The 26,098-nt window shown below is 47.9% G+C and overlaps 1 protein-coding gene across 4 annotated transcripts in view; it reads right to left on the bottom strand.

Moving 5' to 3' along the window:
- Positions 1 to 26,098, bottom strand: part of DOCK11 (dedicator of cytokinesis 11) — a 105,388-nt gene that overhangs the window by 36,263 nt on the left and 43,027 nt on the right. For 2 of the 4 annotated variants that reach the window (XM_067548009.1, XM_067548008.1), the window contains 21 exons: positions 23,841 to 23,981; positions 22,397 to 22,612; positions 21,373 to 21,495; positions 19,821 to 19,903; positions 17,871 to 17,993; positions 17,621 to 17,697; positions 16,366 to 16,550; positions 16,210 to 16,275; positions 15,892 to 15,984; positions 15,365 to 15,488; positions 14,601 to 14,722; positions 13,928 to 14,014; positions 12,224 to 12,313; positions 9,715 to 9,833; positions 7,348 to 7,417; positions 7,134 to 7,259; positions 6,421 to 6,492; positions 5,842 to 5,988; positions 5,320 to 5,403; positions 4,729 to 4,840; positions 1,170 to 1,348 (listed from right to left, as the gene is read on the bottom strand). In XM_067548009.1, the coding sequence (XP_067404110.1) occupies positions 1,170 to 1,348; positions 4,729 to 4,840; positions 5,320 to 5,403; positions 5,842 to 5,988; positions 6,421 to 6,492; positions 7,134 to 7,259; positions 7,348 to 7,417; positions 9,715 to 9,833; positions 12,224 to 12,313; positions 13,928 to 14,014; positions 14,601 to 14,722; positions 15,365 to 15,488; positions 15,892 to 15,984; positions 16,210 to 16,275; positions 16,366 to 16,550; positions 17,621 to 17,697; positions 17,871 to 17,993; positions 19,821 to 19,903; positions 21,373 to 21,495; positions 22,397 to 22,612; positions 23,841 to 23,981 (2,439 nt within the window). The remainder of the gene's footprint in view (positions 1 to 1,169; positions 1,349 to 4,728; positions 4,841 to 5,319; positions 5,404 to 5,841; positions 5,989 to 6,420; positions 6,493 to 7,133; positions 7,260 to 7,347; positions 7,418 to 9,714; positions 9,834 to 12,223; positions 12,314 to 13,927; positions 14,015 to 14,600; positions 14,723 to 15,364; positions 15,489 to 15,891; positions 15,985 to 16,209; positions 16,276 to 16,365; positions 16,551 to 17,620; positions 17,698 to 17,870; positions 17,994 to 19,820; positions 19,904 to 21,372; positions 21,496 to 22,396; positions 22,613 to 23,840; positions 23,982 to 26,098) is intronic. The other 2 variants (XM_067548006.1, XM_067548007.1) reach the window with 2 other exon arrangements.

The raw sequence follows: 26,098 nt of genomic DNA, 5'->3' as shown, positions 1-26,098 counted from the left end.
GACTTTCAAACATGAGTGACTGGGTTAAGCTCCTAAACTTCTCAGCGATGATCCCTGCTGATTTCTGTAGCCTAGACAGATTTAGCTACTGTCAGTCACTATCTTTAACATGTTTATTTGCACAACATCCCGGTCAGGTAGGAAATATTAATATCCCTATTTTGTCGAGGGGGAACAGAGGGGCTAAGTGACATGCCCCTCAACACACAGGGCATATGTGGCAGAACACAAAATTGAACTTGGCTCTCCTGAGTCTCCGGCTGCACCTAAGGACTAGGCCATCCTTTTTGTAAATAAATGGTCTGATTTGCAAGAGCGCCGAGTACCCAGTAAGTGCCACTGAACTAACGAATTCTGGCTTTTGCTTCCTTCTCTTGTACTGAGTAGGGACACGGTGCTTTCCTTGATCTCAGTGATTATTACAATATGGCTCGCCAACCACTGAGCACTGTAGCTAAGTGTTTCTAGGTTACAGAAACCAGCAGAGATCAGCGAGAAGCAAAACAAACCCATATACTACTCAGCTATTCAACTGATACCAAATGCTGACTGTCAAATTCTCTATGACAGAGAGAAGAGTTATGCTAGCAGAAATCCAACATCTCAGAAATCCCTGGAAGGAAAGTCCTGGGGAAGCAGAACATTTCCAGCATTTAAAAATGTTTTACCATTGAACTGCTGGAGTAAGAGAGGCGCCATAAACACAACGTGGGCATTTCAAACCAAACCTCCCCCAGAATCCTTTTACCTTAGTGTGAGATTGACTAATTAGAAAAGCATCAAGCTATTTTAGAGTGAGAGAGATTGGTTCTCTCTCCAGATTACAGCATATTAAATACAAGAATATTAAATCAAGTCCTAGTCCTGCAAAGCACGTGCTTAACTTTAAGTAGCCCATTGGCTAAAAACATGTCTAAGTACCTTGTTGGATCAGGGTCTTATTACCTTCATGCTCAGTATGGCTAAAACCAGTGGGAATAACTAACTGAAGATTAAACTATTTGCATCTTGAACTTTTCCCACAACACAGTGACGCTCCTGTCAATTATTCAGAAAGGGCCTTTAAAAAGTAATAAAATACTAACGAACTGTGCAAAACCAAAGGTTTGTTGTGTGTGTTTGCATCAAACTCAAAACCACACTGAACGGCCAATAAAGTCACACCTTACCTTGTGCTGGTATCTATTGTCAAATGCATGCTTTATTAAGAGATTCTTTAAGATAGTGATGGCTGTAAATCTGATATCATGATTGTCCTGCAGGGCAAGAGCTGTTTCCCTCAAGAGCAACCCCACCAAGAAGTGATGCCTGCAATACTCATCGGTTAAATTGTATTCAAGATTTACATCTGCAACAAAGAGCAAAACGCGGAACAGTCCTTGCAATGTTTTGTTTTAGAGAAAGAAAACACAATCGTCATCTATTGGTACTACAGATACCACCCGCCCCCTCTGTAAAGTGTTCTCAGGTTGGTGTGATTCAGTGACTATGAACAACCCCAGGTCTTTTGTAACCATTATTCAATTCAGCAACTTTCTAATGAAGACTGAACTGACCGTAGGTTTTGCCCACCGACTTCAATCACATTCAAGGACGCAGACACCCCCCCGAGCTCTCCCTCTTTTGGTTCAACATTGACATTTGCTTCTCTCTTTCCTCACGATGTTTTGGCAGCCTCTGACCTAACAACCCTCAGAGAGCCCTTGTCAAATTTCCTTCTCTAGGGCCCAGAGTTTTACTGAAGTGCTAGACTCACAGAGAAGGAAGAGACCTGCTAAGACCCAGCATTACTCAGCACTTGGGGACTGGCTTACGTCCCACTGGAGGGGTTCTAACAAGCCATGGCACAACATCTTTCTGGGCCTTTTTATGCCAGTGTGAACTAACAAGCAGTCGAGCAGCTCAAGCCTTGATGTGAATGCAGCAGTCAGGGGGCGATGGCTAATGGGCGGTAGAACGGGAGATGTCTTGGCAGGGATGCCTCATTTCTACAGGCCACGAGGTGCAGCGGCTTGGAAAGGAATCTGCACAGGAAGTCAGGACGCTGGTTGATTTTGCGTCCGCAGTGGAAGTACTGCCTCCTTCAGCCCTGGCCGGACAGCAAGGAAAAGGGGAGAATACTCCAGAGTCCCAATGCGGAGGAGACAGCTTCTTGCCACTCAGTCTAAACAGCACAAGTTCGAGCTGCAGGAAGAGCTAAAACATACGGGCCGCAAATGGGGACACAGCTTCACTGCCCATCTCTTCCCTGCTGCTGCTTTATAACACCCGGCTGCCCAACACGCCCTCGAGGGACGGTGGAGCTAACTGGGCCGGGGTTTTAATGCCCTGCTTGCCAGGAGCTGTCACGGCTTCATCTTTTGCTCTTCTCTGCAGCACAGCCACCAAGGAGCAATGCAGCCCAGCCTTTCACTGCCTAGGTGGTTTAACGTCACCGGGCCCATCTCTTGCTGTGCTCTCCGCACCCACCCAGGGTTTGAATATCCCTGTAAGCGCCCAGCCTCACGGATATGCCACAAGTTGTGTGACCTTTCCCCAGAGCAGACAGCCCCTCTGTTCTCGGCTCAGGTGCCGTTTGGAAATGCACTCAGGTACGTGAGTTTCCCCTTATACTCCCGATTAGGCATGGAGTGTCTAGACAGCTTTGAAAATCCCAGCCTACGGTTTCCAACAGCTTTGCCATGTTGATGACAGAAATAGATATTTGTAAATTCTGCTGATTAACATATTCCAATACAACGTGAATCGAACTGTGAAGTCTTGACTAGGAGAAAACAGAAAGCAAGCAGGAGAAGCAATCTAGCACTGACTGTTAGTTGGTTTAGTAAGTGTCTGTCTCTATACACACAATGGTTATTTCAGTTAGTTGGATGCAAGCTAGTTGATTTGAAGCTGCGTATTTAATTTGACAGAGATGATTCAAGGATCCCAGTCGAACCTACCTACTGAAGTGAACCGTTCCACAGCAAATGAAAAAAAATCTAATTAATATGTAAAAAGAAAAAGGAATAAATAAAAATACAGCAAAACTTAACAGCATTAAATAATCCTGCCCTTGGCCTAGGAGAGGGAGCAGTCTTGATGGTTTTGTTACACGCTGTCAGCACCTCGTAACTTTTGTTTCTACTCATCTATTGTTTAGCTGACAGGCAGCGACCTGCAAAAACCGCCCAGTGTTAGCTCTGATTACAACGACAAATTCTAGCGCCGCTGAAACGCAGACGTCCCCCAGGAAACCTCCAGGGTGGAAACTGACTTCTCAGTATCCCTGCCCCGGAAAGCCGCAAAGAAACAGGGGTGTGGGCTTAACCAGGGATGATCTGCATGCAATGGGTACCTCTTTCCAGCCCTACGCAAACTATTCCTTCTCTAACGGGAACACAGTAGTAAAGGGATGGCGTGAAGGGTCCTTCCCTTGGTTCAGACAACTCCATACATCATGAACTACACCTACGGACTTGCCCACTTCACCCCGGACATGCCCCGTTGTGCTCCTCTTCCCGGGCAGGCAGCAGAGACACGTCAATGCCACATCCCTCACGTGCAGGCGCAATTGTGGAGGGGCTGGGCCAGTTTCTCACATCGGCCAGACCGTGACCCACAGCGCTGATCACGGTGACCCGATTCACACTTGCTAACAGATGGGCATTTTTTTTAAAAGGAAGGAAAACGACTCAAATGGCAGTCACTGGCGGCAGTGAGCTACAGGGCGGCGCTCAGCGGCTTTTAGTTTTTCAGTCTGAATGCTGCAAGTACTGCAAGAGACGTAGGTTAACCAAGGCAAAGCATCCCTGTCCTGTTGTGTTAACAGTAAGCGGTCAGAAGACGTCACAGCGTGTCACATCTCCTCTCTTTCCCAGCCACTTCTAGCAGTGCATGCTGTTACACCTGGCCAGACAGACAGAGGGTGGGACAGAGATTACAGCTCTGGGAAGTAAGTAACGTGAGAAAACAGACAGGGAGATACTTCCAGTGCTCAAGCACTCCGATTTAACGCATTTAGCCTGGGAGTTCCCTGTAAGGTAGGGGAATGCTCCTACCCCATTACAGATGGGGAGTTAAGGGGATAGCTACGCTGCAAAACAAGTCGCAGAGCCACTGACTGGGGCTCGCAGGGCTGACGCCGCAGCGCAACAATGGTGTGCAGCCGTTCCCACGCTGGCTCTGATGTCCAGCAATGGGGGTGGGTCTCAGAACCCAGGCAGGAACGTTTACACGGCTATTTTTTGGGCTGTAGCATTCACTCTGTAGACTGAGCTCTGAGACTCGCTGCCACAGGTCTTTTGGGGTTGGTTTTTTTTTGCGGTGTAGAAATGCTCCCAGGCACAGAGAGACCCCGTCACCCACTGATCCCGCATCACAGCAGGGGATTAAACTAGGTCTCCTGTGTCACCGGCCCTGCCAACGGGAACATCCATCCTCTTTGGGGACGGACTTCGGTGGTTGTGGGAAAGGAGGATTAGATACACTGTATACAAGGTACTTACTGAACATTGTCCATAAAACAGAGCGTTTCTCTAAGGTAGCTCTATGCATCCATTTAAACATGGGAAATATGGGACATGTTGACCAGGAGCCTGTCTGTAGTTACGTGGGCCCAGGAACACAGAGGCATTAAAACTGCATCATTTTCCTGTGGTTAACCGCAGTGGGGCTCACCAGATTCCAGATCCCCTCAAGGCTGATCAATTAGGGCTCTCTAACCAAGTCAGTATGAAAGGGACGTACCTTGAACTCTCTGAAGTTTCGGTTTGGCAAAGGTCATCGGTAAATTTAAAGGAATGTAATGCTCGTGATTGCAAATTGTTTGCAGAAATTCAAACTTGAATTCAACCAGTATCTGGATAAAAAACGTAAGATTTTAGTCTGGCTAGCTCATTGCTAGCTGGTATTCGATGCACTTCTTGTTTACAGCTTGTGGAGTTGGGGCAGGAATGGGGTATGCACTAGAATGGCTTGATCTCAAAATATCTGTAATTGCTCAGGGTTGATTTATACCCCTGCTTTGTTTGTCTCTTCTCCCCAGTCATTCGAAGCCACAGTGGCTTCCTGTCCTCTGCTACCCCGCTTTCTGTCTTCTGTACCCACTCTTGCTACCCTAGGCCTCTGATACTCTCTAGCGCCTCTTGAGTTTGGTTGTTCCAATTCTCTCAGGTAGTACTGGTACTCTTGGAGCACACAGAGATGCTTCTATACTTAGCTGATACTGCAGCAATTGGGTCTATGTGGCAGCCAATTACTGGGCAAAGTAATTATTGCAAAGCTGTGTTTGATGCTGAGAAATATAAGCCCCGCTCCCCCAATAAATCTAACACTCACCTTGGGGTCTTTGCGGCTGAATCCAGATATGTAGTCATTTATCAAGTTAAAAATAAACCCTCTGTCCATAAATGTCAAAGAGCGCTGCAGAAAGCACAGTGAAGTATGTCAGCAATCATTAGAAGGGAACCTAACATCCTAAATCTTCTCTACACCACAAGAGTCAAATCGCCAGTAGCCCAGCCCAGGGTCAAACACTTCCTTTCCAGGGTTACTCACGTCCCATGTGATCTATAAACTTGTTTCTCTGAAACATACTGGATGATCTCACTTCAGTCTCAAGCGGACAAGATAATAAAGTGCACACATTTAATCTCAGTCCTGGCACAGCTGCTAGGCATGATGGCAGGCCCATATTAAATGTTGAGAGTCCTCATGTCTTCTGGTCCACTACAAAAAGCTAACCAGGACAGACAGAGGGACGTGCAGAGATGATGCAGCAAAGCACATCTGTCTGGCTGGTGAATACATGACCTGTTCACAGTATTTATTAAACCTGAGAGGGGGGAGGAAACCACTGACCTTCAGGAAGTTGGCCAAGCTAACGTTGACATTCCTTGACTCCTCGGGGATTTCACTGTAGCGAATAGTCACGTGGGGAATTATAGCAAGAAGCAGTGAGTGTAAAACATGATGGTAGGAGTCAGGAAACCGCTGGGCTCTGGGAAGCTGAAAGCAAACACGCATCACACATCAGGGTGTACAATCAGCTCCGAGAGATGGGAGTCAATGTGCAAGCTCCCTTTCATCGTTCACATAAAGAAATGTTTAGTAACACACTGGAAAATGGTGCATCATGTGCCCCTCAAGAGGCTGGGACACAAGAGGAGAAAAGCCTACTACTGCTACCAACTAATGGAGCTACTCCTTTAGCTCAAGTATTGGAGGTCTGTGTTGCACAGACCATAAGAAAAAGAGTACAAATATTTCCACTAACACAGAATTACACTGGGAAGAGATGAGAAAAAAAAGATATCTGGCTGGGTTTTTTGGGTTTGTTTAGATATTTTTTGAAGATAAATGTTTACAGAATAGCTCTCCTAAAGAGGATTGCATTGTTACATCTCTCTTTTGTGTCGGGTCATGGGCAGTCACGCTTACCTTGATTTTATTTTCATCTAATAGGTACATTGCCATAGACTTCGCCAGAGCTTCGAAGAAAAACCAGGAGTACTAGAACAAACAAATGGAGATCAATTATATCTCCCAGCAAGATTGAATGAGTTGGTCTGAATTAGAAAATGCAATACTGTAATGACTGGAGGAGGAAAATGGATGGTGGTTTTATATTTAAAAGACCGTTTAAACCAAGATCATCCCTTCATGCATGTCTTAAATAAGACTTTCTAAATGAAGCTGAAACACAGTTGTAAGGCACGGCTCCATAAGTAGATTACAGCTTGAAGCTGCAGCTGCAGCCTCCCCCAGCAACCGGATCCAGGCAGGCAAACCTTGAGACTTGGATGGAACCCCCTGAAATCAATGGGTCTCTATCAGGTGCAATGGTCTGCCTGCAGAAGATCCACTTGCAGGACCTAGGGGCTCTCTCGATATACACAGGCACATAGGAAGGGCCAGCTGACGTCACTGGGGTTGGAATGGGGGGTAAATTAGCACATTCCTGGGCCCAAAGAACGTTATGCCCAAGCAGAGGAAGGGCACAGAAAGGGCCGCGTTCCTAGGCCGCAAGAGGCAGAAAGGCCAGGGGAATGCAAAATCAGCACTGTTAGGGATACTCCCCTGGAGCGGAGTCTGGAAAGAAGCGAGCCTTTCTTTTCAGACACTTTACAGCAAATGGTCGGGTACCCCTTTACCTTGAGCAGCTTATTGATGGCTAGAAAATCTGCCGACTGCTTCAATACGGTGGCCATTGCGATGGCCAGGATTTCATGGATCATCTTCGCCTGTGGGGCACTGGGTTTCTCTGCGCGGAAGCCGTACTACAAAGTAACAGAGACAGCATCAGGCCAGTGCTTGCTTGCCCACGGTGAGGAATTTACCAGAGTCAGCGCACCGTCCTTGACTGACCTTTATGAAAGACCGTAAGTAATGATCTAGTCCTTCCTCATGGCACTTGGACACGATGTGCAGAAGAACCCTACAAAAAAACAAGCCCATTGGGGTTCTGCTAAGTACAGCGCATCACCGTGACATGCAAGGGTTAGTTCATCCTGCTCATGAACAGAGAGCAGGCCTGCTCTGTCCTGCTGGCCTCCGCAGCAGCCTGATAGCCAGACGACCACAGCTGGTGTGATCAGACTCGCTTCCTGAAGCACAAGCCCCTTGGCAACGGATGAGGTCCAGTCCAGACACATTCTAGCCTGACTGACCAGTAGGAGGGAGAGACGCCCCTCAAACTCCAGTGCGGGGGGGAGGTGAGAGATAGCGGGGTTAGGGTAGGAGAGAGGCCACTCTCCCCTCTACCCCCAACGTGCGCAAGCTTGAAGTGACACGGTTTGGTTAAAACTCATGGGCCGGATTCTCCTCTCAGGCTGGTGTAAGTCATGAGGCTCTTGTTACACGCAGCGGAGCTGCACCCGTGAAGTTGCACCAGTGGCGTTGTTACGCACAGCGGAGTTGCACCAGCGTGTAACGGTGTGACAAGTGAACCAGGCCCAGAGAGGTTGACCTGTGTTTGGACAGGGCCTCAGATTGCCAGGAGCGAAAGGCGTTTTAAAAATCAATTTGACTATTCACCGCTAGGCCTGGGGGGTCGCCTCTCTGCCTCTGCGGCAAGGGAGAATGGCAGGCTAGCCAGCTGGCCTCTGGCTCCAGCCCCTCGTCCAGTGCTGTAATGTTGGGCTCGCACACACTGCAGGGGAATTTTCAAATGCTAACAAAAGCCAGTTTTCACTGGAGATTTACGAAACCGTGGCAAGATTCCCACTGACGTGGGGGGTTGTCAAACATATTTTTTTCAACATCTAAATCCACCCCGCGGTGTCCCTGGAAGGAGCCAGCCGGCAAGCTAACCAGCACCCACCCTCCTTCCTTTCCCTGCTGCGTCTTCTCCTCCAAGCCCTCCTGCCAGGGATTCTCTCCACTTCTCTACTCCCCAATAATCTCTCCAGACCCTTCCCTCCTTCTGCATCTCGTCCATTTGGATTGGGAGTGCTGCACTAACGGGGAAGGAGGCTTCATACCTGGGCGTGCAGCACCAGGCATGTTCCAGGGGGTCTCGAACCTGGGCCCCCTGGGTGGCCAAGCAACCCTCGTATCCCAGCAACCATCCAGTGGCTTGCTAGCAACGGCTGGACGGAGCAGCTAAGGAAGCCTCGTCCCACCGGAGGCACCGCCCACAGAAGCCCTGATGGAAGGGGCGCCTGGTCCCACCGATTGGCCCAGCTGCATTATTGAAGCCAGAAAAGAGGCGCAGGAAGTTGTCCGTGCCATTGGTGAGCTCCTGGCTGGCTGCTGCATTGGACCCCGCCTTCCAGCCTGGCCTGACTCCTGAGCCCCGCTTCCCTGCATTGTTCCTTCTTCCTGACCGGCTCCCGGTTCCTGCCCCTGTTCTTCTGACTCCAACTCTGACGCTGACCCTCAGCTCGGACTCTGGACTGGCTCTAGCATCCTGCCTTTGACTCTGGTTCTGCCCCTCGGCTCCGTTTCCCCGCTCCTGATTCCTACTCGGACCGCTAGGCCTGACCGCCCACGTCCCAGCCAGGGACGTAGCCAGAACTGATTTTCTGGCAGGGCCTGTGGTTGACACGGGTGGGCACAAGCCTGTGTCACAAAGAAACAGAGGCTGATAAAAACGCAGGATGAATTGCTTAAAATCTGGTTGGGTGGGCGGGCGGGCCATGGCTACGCCTTAGCCTGTAACAATCAGTGCTAGATAAGTGATTTTTAATAATACTAGACAACGACCCAGTTCTAATTCAGGCTAGAGGATATGGCTGGAAGGGACAGTTCAGTGTAGATAAGTGACTCCAGTCTCACTCACACAATGTCAGGATCCCCGAGATTGAAGACAAGTAGGATCAGATTCTGCAACCTTTACTTGCGTTGAGTGACATTTACTCCTGTCCCCAACAGGACGGCTCAGAAGAGCACATCCTACCCGGCAGAGCTCAGGAAGAGCCTGGTCTCCTAACAAAGTTTTGAAGCTGAGAAGTAAAATAACAGAAGAGGGAGAATCGAATTCCCCTGATCTCTGATTTCATCTCCAAACACCTTTAAATAAAGATAGGCTCTTTTGCTAAAGCAAGCCGACTTCCAACTCTGTGGTGGAGATCAGTAAGATCTTTAACAGAAGTATCAGTTGGGGGGATGCTAAGTTTTGGGGGGTTTTTTGGTAATGTAATGTCAGAATTCCTTTGAAAAAAGCACCAGGGAGTTGAATTACAGCTTTATATTTGTAGTGGAAGAAAGCAGCATTGGTTAGCAGACACTTACATGGTGCAGTTCACCGCTACTTCATCCTCTTGGGTCACATTTGTGAGGACTCTGAACAGTTGCATAAGAATTACTGGTAGAAACTGTATCATTACTTGGATCTCCATAGCATGCAAGCACTAAAACAAACATTCAGAAGACACAGCTATGAGTTTGACATGTTACAGATGTCGACCCGTGTTTACTTTGCACAGTAAATTTTGGACCAATGCAGGCATTAAAAAAAAGGCGTGGGCTTCACAGTTCGAAAAAAAGGAGCAGAGCTTGGAATCTCCTCCTATCAGGGAACATAAATCACTCTCTGGACACAAATATTGCTCTCAGATATGCCCCAACAGTTAGTGCTGTCTCGGAATGACTTTCTGAGAAGCCATGTGCTCGCTGCAAAGGTTAAAGCTGAAGTTTTGATCCACCTTCTTTTTATTTGTGATTAGGGGAAATTTTCAAAAGTGACTCTGACACTACAGTGCCTAACTCCCAATGACTCGCAGTGAGACGTAGGAGGCTAAGTGTCTAGGTCCACATTTCCACATGGGACTTCGGTGCTTTTGAAAGTTTGACCCTGTGAGTTTAAATATTAATTCATGGAACACCCTGATTTCATCCGACCATTCCCCAGGGACAAGTCCACATTTAGGGACCTAAATAAAAGTGGCCTGATTTTCAGACGTGCTAAGCCTGGACTCTGACACTGAGCACTGACTCCCTCTATGGCCTTGGCCATGTAACACAACATCCCTGCCTGTTTCCCCACCCGTGAAACAGGGATAACACTCGCTACTTGCCTATCTCAGGGGGCTGAGGCTTCATTAGATTATGTTTGTAAAGTGTTTTGAACATGGAAATGACTATTTAAGTGTTCACCATTATTATTAAAGGCATGATTATTTTTATTCCTTAAAATAATAATTAGATCTATGAAATTTACCCAGTGATTTTTAATGATAAATGATCTATCCCTTTGCTGTAGAATCACACTTGAAGACAAACTGCTATCATGAAGCTGTCAAAAACAGTGAACAGAAAGTTTTTGTCCTGTTCAGAAAATATTATTTAGAAAAACCTGGGGCCTGATCCTGCAACCCACATTCAGATTTCAGCAGGATGTCTCCCTTTAGGATCCTTTTAAAACTAAAATTCAATTCTGAGCTATACTCCTCATGGGCCAAATTTCAGGCTGGCAAAAAAATGCTGTGCCCATATTATACATCCCAGGACATCTAAAGCAGCATGAGAGTATGGGTGTAATATAAAATACCATCACAAGGTTGGAAAATCACTGATGCCAACTAGGATCAACGCCGCAAACCCAGCTGAGATATCAGAAATACTCTGCGATTTATGTGCCAGTCGAGAGAATCACGCCCTTGCTGATGGGAAACCACTGGCGAAGTGTGAACATTTTGATATGAATGGGCACGATTTGTGTCTTCACCACTAGAGGTCGCTCAGAAGCTGCACAAATGCCACTACCGTCCACACCCTCACAAAAACCAGAAGGAAAGCGAAAACAACAGCGAGAATAGCTGAGCAAATCTTGTAACAGGAGAGGAGGGCACACATCAGAAGGAGCAGAACAAGCGGCACGTTAACTCAGGTGATGAAGGGCATTATATTTTAACACACGCTGCTGGGGATCTCCCAAGGAATACAGCAGGTGACCATTTCCTCATTCGAGTCTTTGAGGGTCTGATCCAGTTCCCATTACTGTCCATGTAGTCCCTAAAATGGATGTAAAGAGCAGGGTCCTTTCTAACCGGGGTTCCGCTGGTCCCATGAAAGCCTAAAACCAGACGCTGCTGCAGTGTGTACCAGACAGCTGAGCAAAACCAATTCTCGGTGTCGCACTCCCCCGGCCCCGGCACACGGCTGTCTACAGCTCACAGGTCCCTGCCTGAAGGCGCCTGCCCTATGACGAGACCTGGCAGAGCAGGAAATGACAACAGAAAAGGGGGATTTCCACGAAGTCGGAGAATGACTGGAGGGGTTCGTAACTAACCCAGCACACCACTGCTTTTGGTAAAGATTCTCGCTTTAGCTTCTTTATATTTAATTAAAAAAACCGAGATGCAGTGGCACGTCAGTGCTGGGAAGCAAAGAGAAAGACCAGAAGTTTGCAGCACGCCCAATACACGGTGCTACCAAATAACGCAAACTTCCCAACCGTACGGCGCACATGTGGCAGAATCAGTGCATCGTGTGTTATAGAAACGGGGGAGACATGTTCATGAACTTACAACCATGATATAAATCTCTGACTTTAAACTCCAGTGAGAAGCCGTTTACTTCCTGGGCTATGGTGCTGCTGGCTCATATGTCTCCAGAGGTGTAGATGCACATGCTGTAAAGCATTATTGAGATCAACAGTTCTCTTACTAGACCACACTAACGTTTAAAGCCCCGTTTGCACACTCCACATCGAATACTGAGCTGCAATGGAGTGAGTTGAAAAGGAGTCTGGGCATTCACTGATGGAATGTAAAAAGGGTCAGGGACAAATACTGTTCACCTTTAGATATTTAACAAGCTCTCCTGGAACTTCTTTAGCCCCTGCCTGAACCAGCTGGCAGTACTGGAAGAATTTGTGCAGATGCAAGTCCTGAAAGAGAGATGAAACCAAACAAAATTCAATTAATCAGTCTCAACCTTGCGCAGTCTATCCTACCCCCCATGTCCCATGTCTGCAAATCTACCTGTATCCACCTCTAGAACAGTGCCTGATCTCAGCCCCTGCCAGGAACTCCTGGGGGCACAACGTGGGCATCTGCCCTCCCGCAAAAATCCCAGTCCCCAGTGCAGAGCACTGTTCCCTGACTCTTCAGATGTGCAGAGAAGCACGACTACAGAACCATCCTCTTCAAACTGCTCCTCTGGCTCCCTGTTCATTTCAGGATTAAGCACAAAACTGCTGCCTCAGTAGGTTCATATCAACCTGCATCATGACTGTGTCTTTCTGGCTAGCCCGCCCCTTCCCTCCCCCCACAGAGAGTCTGCTCAGCACTGACCTCCTACGGCCCCTTCTTCCAGTTCCACCACGAGTGGAGCAAAGCTTTCTCCTCCTAGCTCCTGAGATTGAAACAGCCTTGCTGTGTCCCGCTGCCTCACTGATCTGCTCTGAAATCCCTGCCTTTCTCCCTTGCCTAGGTCTCTTCGTTTCTCTCTCCCTCTGATCTGACATTTTATTCCTGGGCTGTTCCCCTCTGAAAAGATTTGGGGGCACAGTTCGTACAAAGGGTGCAGTGCAGGCAGGGCTGTGCTGTTGCTACCAAGACTAGCACACGCCGAAGAGCGAAAAGCATGCTTCAACATTGCTGAAGGCAAGAAACAGCCCAAGCTAAGGTGAGCTAGCTGCACATGTGGGCCTGGTCCAGACTTAAAAACCTTCGATGGACATAGCTACGGCACGCAGGGGTGTGACAGATCTCCACCCCTGACAGCCAGAGCTCTGCTGACCTAACCTCCGGGGTAAACACAGCGAGTCGATGGAAGAAAGCTGCCGCCGCTCGTGGGGAGGTTTTGTCCTACACCGGTGGAAAAGCCCTTTCAACACTAGTCTGCATGCCAGGGTTATGCGGGCACAGCTGTGGTGCTGTAGTCCCAACAATGTAGACGTGGCCTGAGGATGGCCCCACATCCAGCGCAGCTCCGTCAGAACGATGGTCATGCCCTCGGGTATGAAGTACGTTATCACAAATGTGAGCTACTCAGCAGGGCTGGGTGAAAACTCCCCATTTCAACAGCTTCTCTATGGAAAACGGGGCTTTTGACTAACGAAGGTTGGCGCGGAAAGTGCTCTCTGGAGACTCTGTCACAAACCAAAAACTTCTCACTTTGGGATGAAAAGTCAACATTGTCTGCAGGGAAAACCCATTTCCCACCCAGCTCAATGAGTCAGGCTTGGGGAGCAGCTGCAGGTCGTCATGCGACCCGCAAAGGGAAGGCCAGCATGTCTCTGGGCTCTAGCACAGCACCGGCTGCTCATTCTGTTCCCAAGCCAGGAGCAGGGAGATCAGAGCGAACAAGCCGTAACCTGTTATCACACAGCCACTCTCTGTTTTATTCTGCAGAGCACTAATCCCTTTCCCGCTGCACGCACAGGCCAGGAGCAACAGAATAGTTCAAATAAGTGTATTACACACCCTCCACCCTCGTCGTTACAAGACTGTGCGACCACGAACTAGACCCCTGGCGAGGAATGAGACATTCAGCTTACCTGGGTGTAAACCGTTGACTCCAAGTGGATTTTAATCTTGAACAGTGGCTTTGTTCCATCTACCCATTTCACATCGACGCTCGGCTGCTGCGAACAGAAAACATTCAGTGACTTGGCTGCAGCCATTTGCAGATGAGAACAAGCAGCTGGATCTTTACTCAGGCCTGTAGTTAAATGCTCAATGCTTGCACCAAGTCTGATTAAAAGGGCTTTGCATGGGGCAGGAAAATGGAGGCCTCCTCCAACCCTGGGAGCACCCTGCAGCTGCTCTGATCACAGCCAGCAGCAGGGAAAAACGTGGCCTGCTGCATTTCATTAGCCACTAGATCCACATAATACCTGGACTCACTAGCCATGCCCCGTAGCATGCACAACAGCCCCGCCACACTGCAACAGGCAGACACACGGCAATAAAGGCCCAGACAGAGAGAGGGCCACAGCAGCTGGAGTCCCCTGCAAAGCCTTTCCTTGTCTCCCTCCCAGGCAGTAATGCCATGGTGTATTTGGGGTCTTTGACAGCCGCATGAAGGCGGGGTGGCGGGCAGGACTTTCTGAATGGACAGTCGTGGGTCAGAAGAACTGTGGGATGAACACGGCATGGCATGGCGCAGTAACAAACGTAGCTTTCGTCTCCTCTCCCTAGAGGGAAGTGTATTTTAAACACTCTTCCTACCCTTCGCGACTCTGTATCCCCGAGGCTCAGGTAGCCGGGTGGAAGATTGGCTGAAACTGGTAAATGCTGCTCAACGGTGATAATCCGACCATCCTTCAGCAAAGGCAGCCAGGCAAACCCCACTGCAGAAACAGCCAAGGAGCAGAGGTTAACGCACCCGCAGCGGTCTGCGTTCTGCGCCATTTTGCTTAGGCTTAGTGCCCCCTGGCCACAGCTCACTCCCAGGGAAGTGAACCCAGAGGCTGGGAACTGTCCCTTGGCCTCCGCCAGCCTGGGACCCCCCAGTCTAACTCAGACGAAATCCCCACAGCAGAGTCAATGGCTGAAATTCAGCCACAAGCCCATGGCACCAACTGAGACCTTCAGTGGGTCTGACCGGGCAAATAGCCTTTGTGTTGACTTAATGCCCAGGGACAAACTGCCCTCCAGTGAGCTTTGCTTGAGCAAGAACTGCAGGCACAGGGGTGCCCAGTTCAACAGGACTTCAACGTGGAAGGTTACTCAGACGCGTGTGGCAGGATCAGGCTCTAATCCTGCACTAACCTCCCACTTTACTCCCATGGGTTGCCCCGTTGCAGTCAGGGGGCTTCTTATGCAAGCAAAGGTAAGACTCTGCAGAAGAGTTTGCAGGACGGAGGCAGTAGTTTGTACTCTACAAGACTAGTACCTTAAATCGGAGGGCTTTCTGTTTATTCAGGTCTTTACAGTTATTCCCTTCAGAGAGGCTTAGATTTTAATGGCTGTAATTTAAACGGCAAACAAACCTGGAGTTTCAACGGAGTCCTGTTTTTTCATTGTAGCCTTGGTGTTAATCTCACAGCTGACATGACAGAAGGTGAAAAGCAAATGATGCTTTTGATGGAGGTGAATTGGAAGCTCAATTTTAATCTAAAATGATACCAGAACAGATGATGCTGTATTTTTAATTGTCATGTTATATTTTAAGCGCTCTCATTTACTAGAGTTCCATGGTCATTTTCAGAACCACAAATTGCACTGCAGATATTTCTACACATCTTACACCTCGACTGTGTAACATTATCAGCACGTGTGTATTATTTATACACTGTGACTCTAACCTCCCAGTAATCATGCCATGTATTCGGAAAACAAGATACCGGAAAACAAACGGACATTAAAAGCTGAAAATCATTGAGCAGATCAGCCAATGCCTATTTCCCCCCCATTCCATATCCAGCTATACAGAAAGAGGTGCTGAGCATCTCGTTGGCTTTGGTAAACCCCTGAAAGGTTATTATTTCCCACAGCTGTTCGACAGTTGAGTTTTTACCTCATCATAGAATTCTGGACTTTGGTTATGATGCAACACGACGGCATAGGCATTTGGTGTCAGGAGGGGTCCTCCAGGTTTGCCGTAGATACACTGGAATGAAGGCAAGTGACATGTTGGATTAAATGCAGCTGTCACCCAAATTTGCCAACTAGAATAATCAATACATTGGAAATAGAAAATACTGACATTTTTCTAGATTCTCTTCTCCTGCTCGGAGCGACCATCAGACAGGAGATGCTCAGTGTGCTGCCATATTGACCTAATACAGGCCCCAATTCTATACACATTTGTTTCACACATGGATTATAAACCAACCTTTAAAGCCTGGGCATCAGCTTCATCTGAATCCTTGAATTCAATGCAGACAGCAATATTCCTTGCCTGGAATTAGGAAGAATGGGAGAGTAAGCGACAAGTTTTAGATCGGTAACGTAATAAGTGTCTGTATGGCCCATGTTCTGTGCGACTCACCTTTGCAAACGTTTTCTGGCTGTCGTATTTTAAGTGCAAAGGGTACACATAGAGATGATTTTTGTAAATGGTGAAGGGATAACAGTATTTTGCCACTTCTGGGACAAACTCCTCCACTTCAACTGTGATGTTCTCATGGCTCTTTTCAAAAGGCTTTATAGGGATATAAGAGGCAGTAACACAATCTAAAGAGGAATGATATGTTTAGATAAGCAGGTACCTGATAAACATGGGAAAGACAAATACGGAAAAGACAGTAAATGCAACGTGCCCCTTCCCAGTTGAAATTCTGGCTTTGCCATCCCATACTGCGTTCTCACTGCAGTCAGAGAGCCATGCCCCACGGCAGAATTTGGCTCTTCTCTGTCTCATGTTACTGAGCTGATTTCTGTCAATCACATGACAGCAACCCCTGCAATGGATTTGCACCGGTGCGACTGACGGGAATTTGGCCCATCTTTAAGTCAGTATTTTAGGAATCTAACTCATGGAGATATTGACTGATTGAAAATTACGTGCCAGGTAAATAGTGAGTGTAATGCCGGCTTTCACCAAAGCACCTGAGTCCTGATGTGGACAGAAAAGTCATTTTTTATCCTCATAATCAGCTTCAGTAGTATTTCTTGTTCGTTATGTGCCTTCATGTGCAATTCCCACTGATTCCAAGAAGAGTTACACATGTATCTTAGGGGGAGAATTTGTCTCCAATTATCCTTATCTTAGTGTGACTGAGGTGGCTTCTAATACAAACGATACCACCCCCGTGCCCAGAGGCAGCATTGCTTAGTGGCTAGAGCACTGGACTAGGACTCGGAAGACTCATGTCTGTCTACTCCTGGCTTGGCCACTATGCCTGCTGGATGACCTTGGGCAAGTCACATCACTCTCTGCGCCTCAGTTTCCTTATCTGTGAAACAAGGACAATGATACTAACCTCATGAGCAGTGCTACATGTAAGAGCTGCTAGACAGTATCATCAGTATTATACTAAGGCAGACAGAACTGCAGATTTCCTCAAACTTGAAAACAAAAGTGCACCGATGTGTTCCTGAAGAGAAATCTTTGCAGATAGCTCAAGCCTCTCTACAATACCCATAAAAAAGATTTTAAAGTATCAGTTTCACTAAGTAAGTGGCTCATTATTTAACACTTAAATTCTAGATATTCATCATCCATGTTCTAGAGAAACGCACTATAAAATATTAACAGGAAGATCAGCATAGTTAATATTTACTATCAGATTTGCGTCTCTTACTTGAGACTTCCAGAGGGATGCACTCGATGGTAATATTTAAGTGGCCTGGGATAACCTGTAGTTTTGTCTTCTCCGGCCTGTATTAGAAAGCAAGAACAAACTCAGCATTCTTGAAAATTCAAGCACTGAACAAATTAGCCCAAATATTTGATCTCCTCCAGGTGGTTTAGAAGCAATCTCGTGGTCACACGTACTATTTTAAAGAATATTGAATGCCTGCTCGGCCTCTATACCAGTGCCTTACACTCACTTCTTGTACTCTGCTAGCAGCTTCAGCAGATCCTCACTCGAGAGTTTGCTGCTATCTTGTTTATAGAGAGGAGAGAATTTCCCGTTGAGATCCAGGGTGCCCTGAGAGTCTTTGAAAACTGGCCTGCAAAAAAAAAAAAAAAAAAAGTAAGACGCTTTTCCCAAGTATCAGATCCTGGGAGCTGGGCATCAACCCTTGCCAGCCTGAGTCGCACTTAGCTTCTAAGCTCCCAAGTGCGCTTACCGGCAGTGCTGCGCTCGGCATTGCTACTAACAGCGTATGGAGAAGGAAAGGGTCTCATGAAGGAGTCGACCCACAGCCCATCAGTGTCAGACTTCAATGGTCCTGGGACCACGCTCAAAGAGTGAGATTCACTCCCTGTGCAGAGCACACACACAAGGTCTGTGCAACACAAAAACTCAGACCAGGACATAGGTGGTGCCTAGGATTTGTGCTGGCCCTGCACAAGAACGAACAGCATCCTACGAACTGCCTGGAAGCTCTTAGCCTGTCCCTGCAATATGAGAAAACTGCGCAGGGACATACGGGGATGTACCAGCCCCGGCCCAAGCTGACAGTCAAGAATTGTCATTCCCATCTTGTTTCAGGACCAAATAGCAACTTAGCGGTAGGAACTGGAGACGGTGGGATGAATTTACATCAGTGACGTCATCTTCCAGCTTGGCTCGGTGTACTTTACCCTCAACAGAAGAACATCAGGGGAATTAGATCAGGGTCTCCAATCAGCCAAGGAAATATCAATTCAATGGAGATAAAGACAGGCGCTCAGCTAGTCTGCATCGCTTGGGACTCTGCAGCGTTCCAGACTGAACCCCCACCCCCAAAGACCCACCGACTAACGATCCAATCCTGCAGCCCTTGTCACCCGGGCCGAGTCACTGAAGCGGTGAGGACTGCTCATGTGTGTAGAGATGCAGGACTAGACCCTTACGCCCCTTCTTTAAGGGAGAACCTCAGGGACTGCCAGATGGGATCAGGCCAGTGGTCCATCCTATCCAGTGTCCTGACTCTGACAGTGTCCGGGACTAGCTGTTTCACAGGCAAAGGCAAGTCTCTGCCAGAGCAGTTATGGGGTAACTTGCCCAGGGATGATCCCTTCTGACCCCACTAGGCAGAGGTCAGCTCACCCCTAGAAGCAGTCATGTTTATAACTGCAACAGGCTGGAAATGTTTCGCCCGCATGTTTTTGATGAAAAATGCCATTCCTGCTGAAATCCAGACACCTCAACAAACGGGCCGGTTCTGATGAAAATTCCTGTGTGGGAGGGATACACTTTTTTGTTTTGAAATCTTTATTTTGGGGGAAGTTTTGTTTCCGATTTTATTGTACTGGGTTTTTTTTTTCACTTTTTAAAATGATTTTCACATTATTTCATACCATGTCAGCAGCAGTAGTGCATAATACGACATAATCCAAGAGCTGAAATATTCTATTTTATTTTAAGGGCAGACACTACATAGCAGTGATTGAAACATTTTCTTTTCCAGATCAAAGCGTCTACTGTTTGTTACAATGAACAGCCTGACCCTCCTGGTCCTATCACATTATGAAAATGTAAAAATAATAAATATGAAACTGAAAAAAAATTAAATTCAAAACGGAATTTCAGAATTCCAAAATGAAAGTTTTCCAAAACAGAAATTTTACATGAATTCTGTCATGGGAAACGTCAATAGTGTTTGTTCCGATTCAGAACTCCCCAGAACTCTTCTTTATTTTATAATCCCTCCTGTTCTGACTCCAGATATGAGACTCCATCCGATCCAAACACTGGCTCAGCAAAACAATTCGTAGAACCCAAATCTGACCTCCGTTGGGCAGCCTCCCTGTCTTCAGGAATTTGGCCCTTAACCCATCGCCATTTGGCCTGATTTACACAATGCCTAATATTAACGACAACAACTTCTGAAGGACAAGTGAGGACTCACCGGGCAGCCCAAGCAAAGGGCATCCTGTACTGTCCAAGCCGACTACACACCTGCTTGGCCACCTTATGGACCTTCTGAGCAGTCTGGAAAAACAAGAGAAATGATTAACAGGGCGACAATGGGTCCCACCTTCATGGGACAAGAATTAAAATGCGACAGCTCTGGGGAAGGAAAGCTCCCAACCTGCCAGCAACATACAGTCAGGTAACAAGTCAAAGCAGCTAAGCTGACGCCAAGGGCTAAGCCCACGGTCATTGCAACTCACACCCCATCTATTTCCTTGCTGTATGTGATGAGTAGGCCTTTTGGGATGAAGTCACGTTACCAATTAGCTTCTTCCCTCAACAACACATTCACCTGATAGAGATAGGAGGATATCGGTAGGGGAGCGTCCAAATCTGACCTCAGCGATCTTGCACTAACGTATGCTATATGCAAGGAGAGTAGGGAGCCTTTACGCACCCGGGGCCTCACCCAACTCACCCTGAAGTCAACAGGACTCTTTTCACTGAATTCCGGGGAGGGTTCAGGTCCCCGCTGGGATACACACAACTCACAGCAGCTACCACAAGAGGGCCCCCAGATCATACCGCCATTTGCACACGCTGGCCCGCACACTCACTGTGCAACCCACAGAGCCAGCAGAGGAGAAGGAGGTGGAGCTGTGTGCAGAGTGGACGTGGCTAGGAGTGGGCCGTATTCTGCGTGGCTAGCTGGTTGGGAGTGGGGCTGAATCTCTCTTGTGCATAGCAGTTTCCCACCCAGTTGAGACCAATGCGGCATGAGGGCCGCACAGTCCTAATGTGTTGGGGGAAATAATTATCTCATCCTAAAAATCTGCCGCCAATTTCTGAAGAGAATGACCAAGCTCTGTTCCCAGAGCCGAGCTGACGTCAGCCGTGATGCTGGTGCCCAAAGCGAGGCCGGAAACCAGAGGCCACCAGTTAAGTGGCCATCTTAACTGCACAGGGAAAGCCCACGGTTTGCCCAAAAGGACAAGAAACAATGATCCGCGTGTATTTTCATGCGTCTAAGGGCATAGGCGACCGGTAACTGCTGAGATGGGGGGAGGGGGCAGGCACAATGTTGCCCTCACCATGGGCAACTTCCTGGTGACTGCCAAGGCGCCCTCCAGCCACACCCTCTTGATCACGGCGCCCACCGTTGAGGCCGGCCCTGCCATGGTTGCCTTAGGGAAAATGGCACCCTGGGCGAACTTGTATTTTGGTGCCCTGGGCCCTGCTGTCTCCTCCAGCCCCCCAGACCCTGGATGCCTCCCCCGGTCCCCGACTCATCCCCTGCTGCCTCCCTCGGGTGCCTCTAGCCCCCCACCCCTCAGCTCGCTTCCCTGCTCTGGGCCCCCTCTTGTGCGGCTCAGTGGGAGCGCTCGCAGCTCAGTTAGCCCGACTCCCACCCTGGCAGACATCTGGGGGGAATGTGACCCCACATGCCCCTCTCACGCGTGGCCTACACCTAAGAGTATCACAAGCCAACGGAGACTGGCCAGCGTCAGGTTATCAGAGGAGCAGCCAGCAATGCCCTTCTCCTGTACCTTCCCCGGGTCGGAGTTCTTGATGTACGGATCCACACAGTGCGTGATGCTGCCCTGCAACACCTTCTCCACACGGGCGACGAGGAAGATCTCCACATGGGGGTTTGCCACGGAGAAAATTCCCTGAAAGTAAACGAAGAGCAGAGAGTCAGAGGCAATGACTCCTCCCTGGTGACGCAGCCTGGGTAGCCCACAGCTCCAATCTGAGAGGAGCCTGCCACCCTTCATTGCTTCGGTGCCATGCAGACTCGTGGCACGTGTCTGTTTCTGACATGGCTCTGGGGCCACGTGGCGGGTTCCAGCACGGTTTCATGGTCTGAGCGAGGCTGTACCGAAGGCCAACTCCTGAGAGATGCTACTGGGAGGGTGCAGGCGCTCGGTACTTCTCAGGGCTTGGCAGTAGCGGCGGGACTTGGAGGGTTAAATGGCTCATCAGCTCTTTTTTGGAGCCCAAAACGTGGTAAAACTCTGCACATTTGAGCTCACAGCAGAAACGCGGAGCTGGGTGAAAGGGGTTCGATAATGAAATCTTCCCCCTCTCAAAGAAAAACTACAGCGTTTGCTTAAACTATAGCTGGGGAGTGTCAAACAGGGGCCTCCGGGAGTGAGATGCCCAGCTCCCGGGGATGCTCACTGGCTCCTTCGCGAACCCCAGGTGGATACGTTTCAGGCAGAGCCAGGGACATTTCTGGAATTTCAAAATGTTGATTAAAAACAGGAAAAATGTCAAGTAATTTTTTATGCGTGTTTTATCAGCGATCACTTCCGGTAACCAAGGGTCGTGGGCAAGTGAGGGCTGGATAGTCGGGATTGTGCTCTTCAGAGCAGGGACCATCTTTGTGCTGTCTCTGAACACCACCTCGTACACTGGGTCCAGGTCCATGACTAAGGCTCTGAGAGGCTACTGCACTACACATGATAAAGAATGTGCTGCACGTTTGCTGAATAGCTGCAACAACATCAGTGCTTTTGCCTGGCACGCAGAGTTACAGCAAGGAAAGGACGCAGGAAGTCAGTTCTTCACCTGCTTTATGTAGCGCAGATGAGATTCAGCAATTCCGTGAATGAGGCGCTCGCTCGTCGCAGTCCCCTGGGGGTGGCTGTCGCCGGCTGCTTGAGTGGAGCTGTCCAGCAGCATCTCACGTACTGATGGGGGATTCAAGTCCACGTGGAAGTCCGCCGAAATCTTGCAATTGGTTTTCAAGTCAAATAACGCCAGGCTGATGAAAAAAGGCTCAACCTGGGAATTTGAATGAATGTTTTTGTTAAAAAGCATGGTAACATCTACGTGCCCCTGAAATTCACTGCCAGATATGCAAGTGTGATCTCTGTGTCTTTGACTCTCGATTAAACTCTTTGGATGAAATGCACCTAGGCACCACTTACATCCCACTTATGATCTGTGGGGGCCATCTATGCAGGGAATTTCACCATGAAAGGATTATATAAGTAACCAATAGTTTATTTGCTTCTAACTACCTAAAAAGCACTCTCAGACCACAGCTTTGCTGGATCTTCGTGCATTTTTGATTTAGTAAAGACGAGCAGTCCTGTTTTAAAATCACTGCCAAAGTATACAGAAAGAAGTGCAACGGGTTATTTATACAAATAGCGGAATACGAATATCAGGAAGAGGTGAAGACGCTGATCAGTCTGAAGAGCTGTTTGTCCCTTTGGACCAGAAGGGATGTAAGTTTAGTATAAGAATGTGTATTTTTAACATGCTAAAAAAATCACTTCACATCTCAGAAAGCCCCAAATAAACCAGTCCTGAGCTGCCCCACTTCAGCTGTGTTCTAGCAAGAGACTCTAAATATTTCTTGGTCACGACAGGCTGGGTCACACAGAGAAAGCTTCCAGCCTCAACTCACCACCTTTTAATAGCTGTTCTAAGCTGTGCAAAGTGAGTTCCACAATGGGATGTCTACATCAGACCTCGGGCTGGACTTTGTAGCTCCAGGCCTTGACAAGTAGCAACAATTCCATATATTTTTAGTTCAGAAACAGAGCAGAAGACAAAGCTCCCATGTGAAGGTAAGACTGCAGTGTGCCTCCTCCATTACAGCACAATTTGCAGCCTGTACGCCAGCACTGAACAGATCAGTGACTTAAATATCTACTAGCACCAGGCCTGATTCTGCAGTCTAAAATCTTAAACATTCCCAGTAGTCCTGGGTGCTTCAGGACCGAGGTCTCTGTGGACAGCAGTCCCTCCATCCCTCTCTGTTATTGGGGAAATACTGCAATGGTGGTGGATGCAAATTTAGCAGGCCAGGACTGACCTCCGTGCCAGTCGACCCCTGTGTCTGTTCACAGACTACTAGGAGCAGAACTGGGGCCTTCTTTCTTTTCCCAGCTCCACTCACAGTAGGTTTCTGTCACTGATCAGAAGAAAAAAGGACAGTGACTGTATATGTCTAAGCACCGCCACAGTGGAAGTCATGGACCTTTCCAGTGAAAACGCATACGTTTGTGGGTGAGCCTTCGGATCGGTCACATACATGCGCGAGGAGGTTGAAGGTTAAATCGTGACAGTTCACCATAAAGCGCCTGCTGCACTTTTCCTCAAAGGGTTTTATGTCTGGCTCAATTCCGGAGAAGTCCAGCCTCTAGAAAACAGATTATACAAGTTCTTTAAAACAGGAAATGCACAAAAATGTTTCGGGATTACATAATAGCTAATGGTATTTTACCATGGCTTTTTAAAAATAGTACTAAAAGTGCAGCACATTCATACGACGAGGGCAACTGCATTAAGGACAGGAATTCTTAACTCTGTATTGATTTTTAGCAGTCTGGTTTGTACTGCACAGATGATAAATCACAATAAGGCTTCAGTTCTGCTCTCTGCCTTTTAGCTGTAACCTTGAGGATCCACCCAAATGTCAGATGACAGGGAACTTGGAGATGAAAACAGCACAAGTGCAGCAGTGATGCTTGAAGAGTTTCTACCATTGTGCAAGCTTCCACCGGTTTAAGAGACAGCTCACAGCGTTAATAGAGAGTGCTGCCAGACCCAACACCAGCTCACAAAACAGAAGACATTTTTGATGCGCACCAATAACCAGTCTGGTTATAAACAGTCAAGATGGTCTATTGATTTCGGTTTGCTGTTATAAACCCCAAGCCATCTCGAATCCAAGTCACCTCCTTCATAGCCCTTAAAGCCCAATTGGTCCTGTGACTGGTTTGCACCTCCACAGTGACCTTTAATAGACGGGACAGGACATGAAGAAACAAACAAGATGACTTTTAGCCAGATAACAATCTCTTCCCTTCATCAGACCCACCTTACTGTGTGCTGAGGACATAGGGCTCCATCCAGAACATCAAAACAACGTGTGTTGACGGGCTGACATAGATGCTACCATTCCCCCCCGCAGTTACTGAGAAGACCAGTGGTGAGCTCTGTGCGGGCTATTTTTCTCCCATGAGTAATTTAACCAAATATAGGCTGCAGTTATTAACCCATTTTAGAAAACTCTTTCCATCATTTCCGAGGTTCGGATTCTCTTTCTAGCAGCCAGGAAAACGCTTGCCCTCTCTCAGACCCATTGCTGCCATCCCATTATTTCTTCAACCTCACCCTGACAAGTGTGTAAACAAACCACACAAAATTGAACTTGTGTCCATGATCGCAGCCATACCAAGCCCCAGGACACTTTGGGTTTGGTCTGAACCATAATCAACAGGCTTCTTTGTGTATAGAAAAAGGCATGGGGAGTTCAGCTACAGCCCAGCCATTCACAGGGAAAATAAAGAGATCTTAGATGTTGTGTACAGTATTTTCAAGGCTGTTCTTCTTTTTTAATCACATGACTGGTATTTTGGAGAGCTGCCAACGGTCCATTTTTAAAAACAAACCTCATGACTGACACAAGGACCCCAGTGCAATCAATCCAAAGAAGGGCCAAGAGGGAAGTGTGGTTTGGTCAAGAAAGACTCTTGGGGAGACCATACGTTTTTCTGACAAATCAGAATTTTCCCCCTCCCAGACGTTAACAGATCATATTGATTTAAAGCTAGAAAAAATCAGACACTAGGAAATAAATGGAACAGTTTCCTAAAGTCATGTTAACAGCAGCACTTTATTCTGTTTAAATGTCACTTGTGCCTTCAGATCCATGTCACTGGTCTCGGGAACTGAGAAGAAATGATAGCATCCATGCCGAATCTATCAGCGCCTTTTGACATCCTGGGAACAGCCCTGTGCCCTCCTCATTCCATATGGTGGGTTTGCCAGAGCCGGTGAGTCTCTCTCTTGATTCCCAATTCAATCTCCATTTTAAATCCCTTGGGAGTGCAAGATGCTGCCTGTAAAACCCTCCCACGACTGGGTAGTGCAGTGGCTAAAGTTGGCTCTTCAAGTTCCAAAGGTACTGAGTTCAAGCCACATACTCCTTGGGCTTGTATCAACGTTTCTATTAACTCTTTCCTGTCAGCGGGAATAGAGATTAATTCTTGCTACTTTCCCAAGGCCAAAACGTCAACATTGGTCAAGAACAAATGTAGAGATATTAAGACAAGTTCCTTATGAAAAGAGCCTTGTTAAAGAAGGGCCTGCTGTCTGCTATGGTGGGACCAGACTAGGTCCCTGGGAAGGAGCAGTGGAGAAAGACCAAATTCGGCATGCTGCAGCTGGCAGACAGGCGTTATTGCCCTCTTTGAACAGGGAACGGCCTCTATGGTTTGGGAGCTTCCATGAAGACTTTTATGTGAGAGATGT

This window comes from Emydura macquarii, unplaced genomic scaffold (genome assembly GCF_026122565.2).
Source record: "Emydura macquarii macquarii isolate MOO-44397 ecotype Brisbane River unplaced genomic scaffold, CSIRO-AGI_Emac_v2 contig_1253, whole genome shotgun sequence".
Classification (NCBI taxonomy): domain Eukaryota; kingdom Metazoa; phylum Chordata; order Testudines; family Chelidae; genus Emydura; species Emydura macquarii.
Note: the sequence above shows the minus strand (reverse complement) of the source record. Positions and strands in the feature narration are given on the sequence as shown.